The following is a 13,845-nucleotide window of genomic DNA, read 5'->3' on the forward strand; positions in this document are numbered from 1 at the left end:
GATATGTTCTGAGAAGTGGATGAAAAAAAATGCTTTAGGATCTAACAGCTCCCTCATTCTCTGGAAAGCAGGACCAGTGCCAACTTCGGTACTACATTCCCTGGTGCGGAAATGCTATCAGAACTTCATGTTTATTTTTTTTCTTTTTCAATAGTTGCATGCATGAGATTCATAGATTTCACATTGATTATTAGAATTAATATATGGAAGTTCTACTGCAATCTCAAAAGTTTGTAAAGATTGGCTTTGATGTCCATACAAAGGTGGTTCAGCCCTCTCAACACTGTACAAAGTGTTACAGAGAAAGATAATAAACCCCATTATCTTCCTGAGAGATTAACTCAGTAAAATGTATTGAAGAACATTGTAGCTGTTATTGTTAAGCTCCAAGAGTGGCCAAAACTACCAGAGAACAGCTCTTATCTTGATAAACACCTTTCTATTTACAAATCTGACCACGCTCAACAACATGTGATTCCTTCTGCATCTGTGTGCACTGTATTTTTTTTGCCGTAGTAAATGCACTTTTATCGTACACTGAGTGCTAGAAGATGTCTAGATTTCCCCCCATGCATAATAAAGGCATGTTTGGACTGCCAGATTAGCATCTTAACATGGTTATCAGAGTTGAGCGGTGGTATCACACATTCGCCTCCAGTGTGTTAAGAAAATATAAAAAAAACATTCATCGCCTAATGTAGGGCACCTCGACTTGAATATTTCATGCTGTATGCCTGAGCATCAAATCCAATCCCATCTAAGTTAACATGATTACAAGCACTACATTATTAACACAATTGTGTGGAAATGATGTGCAGAGAGAGCATTAGTGATCTCCAGATCAGTTTTTCATCAAATGTAATCTTCATGGTTGTATAATTTTGGAAAATGTCAGGGTCATTCCTGTCTTTAATCTTAAAACGGAGACGTCTGCTCTTCTTATCACCAATGCACAGAGAAACACTCAGTTTCCTTTTCAAAGAGATGATGAGGCATTTCATGCATTTTCAGTCAACTCTGAAATACTTGAATCACCGTGTCAGAGCTCACATGTCTTAATCTTCCTTTATTATTTTGAATAATTGTTGGATTGGGAAGACGACGCAGAGAAGCAGAACTCTAATCTTCTAGTTATCCAATTTTTAATAGTTCTGCAGGGTACTAAAGGTCTAAATTTATTACTGCAAATAGACATATTTTTCTCAGACTAGAAAGAGGAATGAAATATTACTATTCTCAAATTTAAAATGTTTAGGTAGTTGCTCTGGGAGACATACAATTGTGCAAAAAAAAAACAAACAAAAAAAAAAACAAAAAGGGGATGCAGTTTCCTCCCAATGGGCTAAGAATATTTTAAGCAAATGGAACAGACAAAGAGCCCTCAGTCAGGACCTGCTTTATTGTATCATCGGCTTGCAGCACAGTACTGCGACAGGAGAAAGACATCCCCTCAGCTGCTGCAGAATGAGAATGGAAGTCGAAAATTATGTGCCAGAGAGCAGAGGCATCCTGCCAGATCCCAATGCATTAACCATGCTGTTTAGACTCCATAAAATAGTCCACTTGTTTCCTTGAGGGAAACGCAGAGTTCATCCGGGTAAAATTGAAGGGTTCTACCCATTTGGGTTTCTGACAAAGAGCAGAGGTTTTCTTTGGTGAGTCAAGAAAGTCAAATGAAACACTCAGACACACCTTCAGTGAGTGCCAGATTTAACTGTGAACAGTCAGGAGGAGACAGCTGCTGCAAAACATGTTCTCCAATGAAAAGCCACACGAGAATAAAAGGTTTGACGTTTGGTGCACTGGACCCTGACATCATGGAAAATAAAAAAAAATATATCCATGACAAACCATGTTAAAACAGAGTGTGAGATCTGCTGGGAGTAGAAACTTCATGACCTTGACTTACACCAAAGAAGAAAAGTAAGCATACCAGTCCTTCATTAATTATGACTATCCATTAAATATTTATACATATCTTTGGTCAAGACCCATATGCTACAGATAATTAAATATCTGGTAATCAAAGTGAGTTTTGTGTTTTGTATGAAACTGTTACTGAAACGGAACAAACATGTTTTTGTCCTCTAACAAAGGGTTTTACTTTCTTATTGTTTCTGGTCTCCCTGCTCACATGAACACAACTTTCAAATATAAAAGCTTCTTTTAGCAAATGGAAACATAAAACATCATTGTCCCACAATGTCTTAATTTATAATGAAAAATGTAACCTAAATATAAAAATATGACGTTTTGCCAACTTTTTTTCTCTTAAGGCTTCATTATAGAATTTATTCAGTTTAATGTCAGGACTTTGACTAGGCCAATACACATTGATTCTTTTCTTTTTTTTTCTCAGCTGTAATGCTGCCAATTCAAATTTGGGCCTCTTGTTTAATTTTAAAAATACTTAATGTAGAGAGGAGCAGATGATTGATTTATTGACTACAAGGAGTAAAGGTCCTGAAAAACTTGCCAGAAAAACTTGCCAGAATCAGCATCTCTCCAATGACCTGCTTGATAGTCATGACATTTTTGTGATGATATTCTGGTCTTGGTTTCCTCCAAATATGTATTGTACGGTATTGCTAAACATCTATAATTTAAAAACCTTCTAGATTAGCCAGATGTAACCTTTCAAATCTATGTCCTGCTGCCATAAGCATTTAAGATAGCATTTTTTTTCTTCAGTCTTTTTCCAAGTCCCTCTTGAAAAATGTAACCTTTTACTATGGTAGACTACATCTCGGACCCTGAGATGAAGTCTATCTTCATGTCACATTTGCTTTCTACCACTTTGCTGTTTTTGCAGCAGTTTTACTTCTTTTCATGTCAAACCTTGGGCAAATAATTATATTTAGTGACTTTTATTACCCAACAAAATGGCCTCTCCATGAATTTAATTGAAAACTTCCATCAAATCACCAAGGGCAATGGCCCATTATTAATAACCACACCATGATTATCATGGTGTAAAAACATTAAAAGTATCTGCTGAAGTTATTACATAATTTATCCCCGAAGTGAACATGTTGTGCAGTTAATGTACATGTTTATATATTTAAAAACATAAGAAATTCTTCAGCCGTAACAAAAGTAACAGGGAGACACAGACTGATAACATAATTAAGCTCTTTATTTAACAAAATAATGTGAAAAATAATTGTACATTTGTTAAGTGAAAGAAAACTATATGTGGCTTTGAAATAAAAATAAAATCTGAAAATTGTGGTGTGCATTTATATTTAGCCCACCTGACTCAATACTTTGTAGAACCAGCTTTAGCTGCGAGTCTTGTGGGACATGTCATTACCAACTTTGCACATTTTGGAAACATACTTTTTTTTCAATTTTTATTTGAAAAGCAGCTCAACCTCTGCAAACATCAACTTTCAAGTCTCACCACAGATTCTCAATTGAATTTACGTCTGACCTTTGACTGGGCGACTCCAACTTATGCATATGGACACTGGAAGGTGAATCTCCAGTTGAGTCCTGCAAACTAACAGCTTTTTTTATTATACATATCCAGGACTGCTCTATAGTTAGCTCAAGAAAATGTAAAAAACATGAAGTTTTTTTAATGCTTAGTTAGGGCAGTTTACATAACTGTGTTAAAAAAAGGAAATTGTGGAGACAGTAATGTCAAATTAAATTTGAACATTTGTACTGATCTATTTTACATAATGGTGTCATTAGTTTGAATGTCCAAACTAGAAACACGCCACTGTGGTAAACTGGCAGATAAAATCTGTAGATTACTATAGACCAGACTCACCCTCATTTTTTACTTCATTTGAAATGGAGACCATTTTCAGAATGGGGAAGCTGAATTAGAGCTACAGACACTGTGGAAAAGTAAAAAGTCTAGTTTATGACTGTGACGTTGACTACATTGTTTTTGTTCTCTTGGGTAGAAATATGAAGGTACATTGCTGTCAAAAGTTTGTCCTTTAATCTCCCAGAGCTGCTGGAAACCAGTGGCAGGTGTCAGGCTTGTCTATCTGGGAGAAGTACATCCTGAACTGTTTTTTTACAGCGAGAACTTCCTATCAACATTTGTGTTTATCTATTTAGCATCAAAACAGCAGCACAAAAAATATGGCTATATGCATAATACACTTTGTGCTACCTGAATATACAGAACTATGCAGCAAATTTTCAAACATCCATCAGAGTCGCACACTATACAGAAGAACAAAGCTGGTAGTTTTCATTCGATATGTCATTTAATACTGATAGGGAAAAATGTTGATAAAGTTGTTAAGAAAACATGTCATATTTCTCATTTTAAAACTGTTCTGAGGAGAGCTAAAGACTTAGGTGGCAGACGGAAGTTGGAAAAAGAATAAACAGAACAGTGTGCTGCAGTGGGGGAAATCCCACCTGTTCCCTGAGGAAAGTTCGAAACAGAGTGTAAATCTGCCGTTTGAATTTAATCAGGGCAGGACTCTGAGCACAGCTGCAGATGCTCTTTGGATTGGCTGAAGGTTTAAGGCGCTAACATCAAAGACTCCATCACTTTCAGTGCCAGGAAGAGCCGGGAGGGTCATCCGTCTCCGGATAAGCGTAATTAAAAGATGTGAGATGGAACAGGGAGGGATCTGGGCTGAGGTGAGAAACTCTTGACTGGGTTTACACCTGTTTACTCTAAAGATAACCATGTGTCAAACAACCTGAGGAGAAAATACCTACCTCAGCCTCCCAGCTGCTCCTGCAAAGCTTCTTGGTTTAATCGACATGCAGCATAACCCGGAGCAGGCAGAACAAAGCTGACCGCCCCTGTTCAGTGTGAGGGACTGCCCCTCATCTGTGATGGTTGATACCTTGGAGGGCTTATTTTACTTTATAATTAAATGATGTGATTATGTGGCATTGCATTGTTTACCTCACAATTACTACAAAACCTTAGCTCTTCTACATGTTTTCATGACCAAACCTCAAATTTCAGTGTATTTTAATTTATGTGATAGAACAATAGAGTGATGCATTATTGTAAAGTGGAATACATTTTTAAAGTGTCTTTCAAATAAACTTGTGGTGTACAAACGTCCGTACAGCATGATGCTGCCACCACCATATTTCATAGTGGAAATGGCTTGTTCAGGGTGATGGGCTGCTTTCTGACAGAAACGGATCCAACTGTGTGTTAATGATACTTGTTGGAAGTTGCTCTACTCATAGTAGTCATGGTTAAAAAAAGAAAAAAGAAAAAAAAAGATTTGCTGAGGAAGACATGTTTTATGGCTGCAGTAGTTTTTTTTTCTTTTTTCTTTTCCTTAATAGAGTGAGAATGTGGTGAATTGTCTGTCAATTGCTTTAAAATGTCTCTTTTGATTTCTGAGTCAGTTTTAGCAGAACTCCCAACACATTCAGAGAAGGCACAGAGAGAGGTATCTCTGTCTTTATCGCAGTACTCCATCAATGAAATAGACATTTCATCACCAAACCATCCCTGTGTTGTGCAACAAAGTTCCTCTTTGTCTGTGTGGGGGAATCAATCTTTTAACTTAATTTATTGTTGTTGTTTTTTGTGAGAATCAATTTGCTCTTTTGATAAATGTCCAGAAAAATCTAAGCAAGAAAGTAATTTCTTTTTTTTTTATTTTTTTTTTTTTTTACTTTCTGTAAAAATATACTTCTGGAAATATAGTGTCAGCCAGGGACATCTAGCAGGAAGCTTGTATGAGGCAATATATCAGTTTTCAGGGAGTGAATCGGGTAGGGAATGCTCACTCTTTTGTAAGAGACAAACTTCTTGCACCTTTCCATATCTGGATAAATTGCTTTTTGAAAACAGAAGGATCATTAATACAAGACAATACAGTGGTGTGCAAAAGAGTTCAGATGCTTATAGACTTTATTTTGTTGTTATTTCTTTTGTCATACTTGAATGTTTCAGAATACACAACTGCAATACTGGATTAAGATAAATTAAGCAAAGAAGTGGCTTTTAAACAGTACTGTCATTTATTAAGGAAAGAAAAAGCTTTCCAAACAAACCTGGCCTGATTTAAAATGTAATTGCCTCCTACATCTAGTAACTCGTTCTACCACCATCAGGAATTTTGACTCTCTTTACCTTTGCCATATTGGAGAGTATGAGTATGAACAGCATGTCTAAGGTCATACTTCAGGATCTAATCTGGGTTTAGAACTTTGATGTGTCTGGTTTTCATCAGTCATTCAGAGGTGACCATTGTCGTGCTGCATGACCAAACAGCGAAGCTTGATTTGGACATTCTTCTGCAGGTTGTTCTGATAAAGAAAAAATTCACGATTCCACAAGTTATAGCAAATCATCCAGGTCTAGAGGAAGCAAATCAACCCCAAACCCTCAAACTATCACCATGTTTAACGCCCAGTGTGATGATGCTCTGCGTCTCCAATGCTCTGTAACATTTTAGGTCTGTCATGTAACACGAATCATGTCTTCCAAATGTTCCAGTTTTGCTTCATCAGTCACCAGAAAGTCTCAGCGACCATCAAGATGTTTTTGGTAAAAGTGAGATGTGCCTTTATGGTTTCTTTGGTCAGCAGTGGTTTTGGCCTTTTAACTCTCCCATGGAGGCTATTTTTGTCCAGCCTCCCTTTCCTAATGCTGTATCTTGAATATGCAGTGAGGCCTGCAGAGCTTTAGACGCAGTAAAGGTGGCCATCTGGTTGAATCACCGATGTGCTCTAGGAGTAATTGGAGTCATTTTAGTGGAGTGGTCTCTCCTGGGAATGTTCACCACTGCTTCATGTTTACTCCAGTCATGGATTAAGGCTCTCCCTTTGGTTCACTGGTATTCCAAACTCTTAAAAATGGCTTTGCAACCCCTAAACATGTCTGGCTATTTCAATTGTGTTTGGTCTGTTAGTGATTTCAGCTACACATTCAACTATGCTTATAATACAATATGAAAAAAAACAACAACAAAAAAACCCTGCCATACCAGTAAGTGTGTGTTATCCCAAAGAGAGGCTGTGTGTGTGCTTTGCAAATTGAGTTGGGGACATTTCCCCAAAACAGCCTCTCCTTTCACTAATAGCCACCAAGTGTGTGCTGCAGTCACAAACGCTGGCTGAGAGAAATCAACACTTTCTGTGATGCGACCCCCCCCAAGGCCGACTCAAAAGGCCTTTGTGCCAGTATTTCTCACCCTCTAGAGACAGAGGTGAGGCACTGCTGCTTGATGCCAGCATGATCCCTGGAAAGAGAAGAGACCTGCATCTTCAGCGGCACAGAAGGGATTGCTGATGTTATTGGCCATACTAAGAGTCAATGAAAGAAGGAATCCTCAGGGGAGGAGCGAGCGGTACCACTCTTCCTCTCCGACCCTCCATTCCTTTCAAAAGAAGAGAAATCTTTCCAAAAGGATCTGGGAAAATTTGTTAAAATCTTAGAGTTCTTAAAGCTTCAATGGTTTGGTCAGTTGCTGAACATTCGTTCATTATCCTACCTGAAACAAGTAGTTTGTTTTTCCGGTTTGTCCCGGTTGTGTCTGATTTGCTACTTGAGTTTTTATTCAGTATACCTCTAAATACAGGGTAGAGATAGATCAATAACAAATTTACACTTTGATGAGGTAATAGCTTTTAATGATTTTTCTGGAAGACAGGTTCTTATCTCAGACGGAAACAAATAACAGTGCTGAGGCAGAATAAATTAATTAATGTTTATTTAATGTGGAATAATTATTCGATCAGCGGGGAAGGAAAGGAATTCATCTCAGAATGATAATTAGATTGTTTAATTGGTTAAATACGATGTACATATGAGTCAAACAGTATTTTAACTTAAAATTGCACTAATTTGCACAAGATTAAGTACAAACTTGAAATTGCAATCTGTTAAAGTAGTGTCTTGTTACTTTATTATTTTGATGCTTCAACTTATTTTGTTGTCAATCTGGAATATAATAAAAAAGTGTGCTGTAACCATGTAAAAATAAACATTTGGTATGATTATTTAAAACAGATCCACGAAGATAAAAAAAATACAGTATCTGTTGAAGAGGAAAAAAAGTCTGTGAAATCTGAGAAATAAATAATAAAAAGAAAAAATATATATCTTGCTTCCAATTCCGCTTTATTTATTTCCAACATATTTCTACCAAAGCTGAGCTTAGTTTGATTTAGCCAAATTGGGCCTCTAAAGGAATAACGTTCGCACATTGGACCTGCAGAGCATCACAGCTAACTGATCCCAAATGGAACGGAGCCAGAATTCTTACTGAATCTTGCCAAAGTAAAGCAGATTTGATTGAGCGAGTTCATTTCATTCATTTTGTGTTCAGGGCTGCTTCAGATCAGCCACTGCCAGGCCTGCTACATGCGGCTGCTGCTCATTAGGATCAAAGCAATCACCCTGTTCTCCTCCAAACAGATTTCGGCCAGCATCGTTGACTGCTGCCAACATTGTGTGAAGGCACGGCATCTCTATGAGTGGAGGAATGGTGGAGGTATGTCGATGGTGGGGATGGGATCTGACTGCACTCTCTAAACTGGTTCTGTGTTCACAGCTTGCAACAGATGGGGCAACAGCAGTCGTGAAACACTCACACACCGGGGACTCGACAATAACTCTCAAATGAAGTTGTGCAACAAGGAAACAGAAAAGGGATTTCTTGGTTGTGGTTAAGGCTCATATCTTCCCCGCTTTTTTGAATGGATTTAGTTAGAAATACAGATAGGTTAGTTAAGAGTTGATCCAACTGAAAATTAAAGAACAAAGTTCTGTCTTGCAACTGTTCATTTTTCAGGTTTCACAAGACTTGTTTAATGTATTTTTCATGCATAAAAAAAAAAAAAAAATCCACCAGCACCTACCAGTCCGTTCACCAGACCTCAATGTCCCTCCCAGCAGGTGGTGTGTCCACATGGAAGGGGTTTCCTGTTGTTTCTTCAGACCGAAACCATGTGCGTGCTGGTAAGATATCTCCCCCATCCTGGCTCATGGAAGATGGCCACATTTGAAGCAGGGAGAATATATTGATTTCTTCTTACCAAATGATGCTGTTTTCCTATGTAGTCACATCCACCATGACTGAAAGAACAAGAACCAAGAAGAAGAGTTACTCCTCCTCTGCATCTCATCAGGATGTGTCCTGCAGGCCTCCATCTGAGCGTTTCCTAAGCATATTCCGCTGGGAGACGGCAAGGCAATTTCATTTGTTTAGCACATTTGCATGATTTACATGATTAGAAGGAATGTACAACAAGAAAATAAGCAAAAAGCATTACATTACACTGACAAAGTAAGGTAAAATGATGACAGGTTTTCTAAAAAGTCTACACTTTATGAGTTTCCAGTTGTTACTAATCAAAAACTGTTCTAAAAACAGTGAGGTTTTAGGCTTGATTTAAAAGAAATCAGTAGTTCAGAAAATATGGAAGTTTGTTACCAAAATAGAGGAGCATAAAAACTGAATGATTCTCTAAGAAGAGAAATGTACTGACTGTCGAACTTGGCTTAAAAAAATTTAACTAAAGCATTTCCATGAATTAAGCACAAACTATATAATGTCCCAGCAAAACTGCCTCAAAATAGTCCTTTGCAACTGCAACATTAAACATGTGGATAATGCCATAATGATTGATAGGAAAAGTAAATATTGCTATTGTTTTCTTGTCATTAAAATATTCTTGAAACAGTGCAGGTTTTTTGGTTACATTTCAAATCAAAACAAGTTAATTCAGTCAGTAAATATCACTGTGTGGAAAAGTTTTAGCTTTAGCTTTTCACCTAACTGGAGTCAAGTCTTGAACGAGATTCCTTGGTAAATAATACAAAAAATGTCAACATACTGTAAAACTGCAGGGTTTTTTTTTAGAACACAACCTGGACATTGCTATTTTATTTCCAGAAACTCTGCTGTGTTGAATAAAACATAATGCAATAGGTGTATTTTGTTTGCTGGTAGTAGAGAATCGCAACGGGGTGGCTGTGTTTCAGTGGGTTAGATTCCAGCTTGGCCCTGGGCAAGGCACTTACCACCAAGTTGCCTACAGTTCTGCGCATGAAAACATGCTTTAGTGTGACTGGGAGAATGTATTTAGTATAAATAAGTGTGAATAGAAAGGTGCTGCATAAACTCAGCCAATTTAACATTTACAGAGTGAGTAAACACAAGAAAGAGCAACTGCATTTAGATCACAATGTAACAAAAATAATAAAAATATTTCCCTTTGGAGTTTCAGATAATATCCTAAATTTAACATCATGAGAAAGGTTTTCAGAGACTGATTAAATTCCCACATTGTTTTTTTAATTAAACACGAAATTAAATTATGATTCATGCACCTCTGCAGTTGTGAAATTGGACTATTTACCTAATAGTTCATAAGGAGGCTTAAATGTTAAAAGATACAAAACAAACAAACAAAAAAATCCAGTCTGAACCAGAGATAAACAAGAGTCTCTGTGCCTCAGGAAGGAGAGAGAAGGACAAAAATAGCTACGGAGAACTGGCAGAGGACTTGGACTGCCAGTCATGACCAGTTTCCTTCAAATCCTCAGTGCAGGGCATTATTACTGAAACTAGATTTCACTGTCACTATGGCTGTACCCCGGCCTGCAGGACCTTTGTTTACTCAGACAGAAAGAGGTTGTATTCCTATTTCACATTGTTAATGCAGGCAACATAAAATATGTACACAATATAAATTAATCAGGCTCTTAAGAAAACAATGTAGCTTCTGGAATATCAAAAGGTTTGATTCACACACAAAAAAAATAAAAAAAATAAAAAAGTTATTTTTCTCCCTCCTGGTGGCTGTTCATTAAAACTGTGTGGGCTAAAAGCAGCAGGCCTGCATTAACTGCAAATCAGAGATCCTGATTTAATTCAGTAAATTAGGGGAGCCGCAATAACTTTAGGAAAACTTTAAAACCACCCTGCAATTAAAGCTCATGTAAATGTGAGAACTAGAATTTTTTTTTACAACTGGCAAGGAAGTTAAAGATTAGTTTTGTAAGTTTGAAGCTACACTTTTTTTTTACCTGCTACAGTTCCAGTCATAGGTTTGTTAAAGTCACTATTGTTTCTTTTTTAAGGATTTATTTGACATTGTGATTTACAGTCTGGGTCAAAGTCATGGAGAGGCTCAAAAATATAAATAAAATCAACACCACACCCTGTTATTTGACTGTCTTTGAGCAAGTTACAGTGAGACCTTTATGCTGTTACGATTTAGCAAAATGGATGAGGTTGTTGTCATTCCACAATGTTAATGTTTACCTCCTTTATCCACTCCAGCATGGATGAGAGTATGGGATTTGTTCATGTTAATTGTAAGTTTCATTTACGTAGCCGTTGATTTGAGGTGAAGTTGGAAGAACGTGGAGGTCATCAGTCTGTCCAACATACCAGAACTACTGGCATCAAAACAGGCTCAACAGCTTGAGCAGTGATTTTAGGTTTGAAAGCTTCACCCAGACTGTTGGCAACTTTCCTCATATTTTTAACAAACCACTCCATTTTTGTCTTGTAAATCACAAACGTTTCTTTAAATGACATTCTGGTTCTCAGTGTAGGCAGCTGCAAAATTCAGTCGAGTCTGAAGGTGTTGATTTTTGAGCAGATGCTTCCTCTTGGATCAGCCCATGCTGATACTTGGGTTCATCAGATTTCCAATATTTATTTCAGTGAGCCCATGCACACATGAAAACCGGTTTTGGAACATGTGTGAGCGAGACTTCGATCCTATCGAAAACTTCTGGAAATGCTTCAATGCTAAACCCAACAGTACTCAATCAGTTTAACCAATTCTTCTACGAAAAGTGGTCAAATATTAAGCCTGAATCACACAAAAGGCTCACTGCTTTCATTTGGCTTCTTGATTGGACCTGCTAACTTTTACTTTAATCTTCATTAGCACAAAATTCAGGCCCATATATTTATATGTAAACCTTTGATTTGAACTGTATGATTGAAATCTTTATTTAGCTTATGATCACAAAATATTTGATTCTGTCCATAAGCAATATCATATTAATTTTATAGAAGACATCTCAATAACCTTAAATACAGTAAATAATAATTTTAGAAGTTACTTCAGAAGTGTCTGTTTGTGGTCTGACAAAACACAGCAAACAATGACGATTAATCTAGAGCAGATCAAAGACCGAGACACAGAGCAATACTAAAGGAAGGTTTATTAGAATAAACAAAGAAAACATCACAAAGACAAAATAGCTATAAATCTATCAATTTCCTCATTTTATTTCTTATACAGTGTGTTTATTTCAGACTTCAATAGCAAACAGCCGATAATGTGAGGTGAAGAGGATTGAGAAACCTTTAACCCATCAGAAACTGCCACAATTATCTGGGAGCATGGATGTGTCGAGGAAAGCTTCAGGTTGTTCCTTTTTATAGCCACATCCCATCACACACACACACACACACACACACACACGTTCAAACTCACTCAGACCAAGGTCGTCACTTTGGTCGGTAAGCATTTCACCTGAAGAGCCCCACACTCGTCACGTAGCACCCTTCAGGGTCTGAACAGCCGACGGCTCACCGAAAGGTCAAAACACTCACACACACTGTTTATAATTATTTACACATCTGTAAAGCCCAAAGCGTTTCAGCCCCCGCTCCCTCCCAGCAGGGATCAGAATGGTGAAAGGAGCTAGTGGATCCTCGTCAGCTCCTCTACGATCTTAATCACCTCGTCCACTGTGGCTTCACGCTTCATGCCGCTGCCATCATCGATCTGAAAATGAAAGACAGCGAGCGGTGAGCCGAGAGGAGTAAATGCACGAGCAGCAGCCGACAACGTCCACAAATATTTCACTTGAATGAAATGTTATTCTCCTTTCCATTGTTTTCAGAGCTTTATTTCCGATGTTTTGAAGTGCACACCAAAACGCTGGGAATCTTTTATCTTGTCCACAAAGACAACAGACTGCAGCTTTTTCCCCTCTGGTTTATTTTTTATTAATCGCACCAGAAGGTAAATGTAAAGACTTTTCCTCAGAGACAGAAACCATTTATAATTTAAGCACTGAACAATCTTGATGACAAAAAAAAATAAATAAAAAAAAGCTATTCGAAGTCTGCTCCATTTAAATGTAACCTCCTTATAGGTGTAAACTGATGTCAATCTGGATTTCTGTCTGTTAACTTCACCCTGAAAATAGAGATTTCACTCCAGATTTCACACATTTGAAGTTAAACTAAAGCATAAATATTTAAAATATGCATATATTCAGTTTCTCTGTGATGCAAATTAGTTATTGCAGCTGTGTTTAAAGCAATGTTCCACTTTAATTTTGTGGGAGGAAAAAACTAACATTTTTTTGCTATTATCAGCTGTTCTTCACAAGAAAACTTATCAGATATTTTCAAGGCAAAATAATTTAAATAGATCCTTGAAGGTTCAAAAAGAGAGCAAAAAATGGTGCTTCCACCATTTTACTGCTTCCACTGGATGTAAAAGGGAAAAGCAGAAGCCAAGTCCCACTAGTCAAATGAACAAGATTTACTGACCGCCTCAATAAAAGCAGGAGCTATCAATTGTGTGGATGTTCCACAAAATTCAGCAGGAGGAAGCCCTGTCTTTCTAAAAAAAAACAATATGCCTGCAGAAGCTTTCATAATAATAGTTAGAAATGGAGCCAGAACCATGATGATCATGGGCTTGTTACGTCATTCCATTATGTGGCAAAGCATCTGCTGACCACATGCCCAAATATTGTAAAATCCAACATGAGGCTAAGTAGTAGCAACAGTTTGGGTAAATTAGGACATGAACCAGAACAATGTTTCAAACAGGGTGTTGCAGTGGCCCAGTCAAAGTCCAGACCCCCCACCTGACTGACTGAAATGGGACATTAAGAGAACTGTC

At 37.5% G+C, this 13,845-nt stretch overlaps 1 protein-coding gene and 1 long non-coding RNA gene across 3 annotated transcripts in view; one reads left to right on the forward strand and one right to left on the reverse strand.

Moving 5' to 3' along the window:
* The window catches only part of ddb1 (damage-specific DNA binding protein 1), a 67,156-nt gene that overhangs the window by 10,565 nt on the left and 42,746 nt on the right, over positions 1 to 13,845 (reverse strand). The window contains exons 27-28 of one of the 2 annotated variants that reach the window (XR_001422283.1): positions 12,380 to 12,711; positions 1,681 to 1,692 (exon numbers count right to left, since the gene is read on the reverse strand). Coding sequence is in view for 1 of the 2 variants with exons in the window: in XM_015018260.1 (XP_014873746.1) it covers positions 12,628 to 12,711 (84 nt within the window). In the remaining variant the exon portion in view is untranslated. Of the gene's footprint in view, positions 1 to 1,680; positions 1,693 to 12,124; positions 12,712 to 13,845 lie in introns of those variants that run through there. The other variant, XM_015018260.1, reaches the window with a different exon arrangement.
* Positions 7,139 to 9,797, forward strand: LOC106936988 (uncharacterized). The gene is made up of 3 exons (XR_001422284.1): positions 7,139 to 7,413; positions 8,372 to 8,447; positions 8,508 to 9,797. It is a non-coding gene; the product is annotated as an uncharacterized LOC106936988 (long non-coding RNA).

This window comes from Poecilia latipinna, unplaced genomic scaffold, assembly GCF_001443285.1.
Source record: "Poecilia latipinna isolate Pla-1442-1.1 unplaced genomic scaffold, P_latipinna-1.0 Scaffold2258, whole genome shotgun sequence".
Classification (NCBI taxonomy): domain Eukaryota; kingdom Metazoa; phylum Chordata; class Actinopteri; order Cyprinodontiformes; family Poeciliidae; genus Poecilia; species Poecilia latipinna.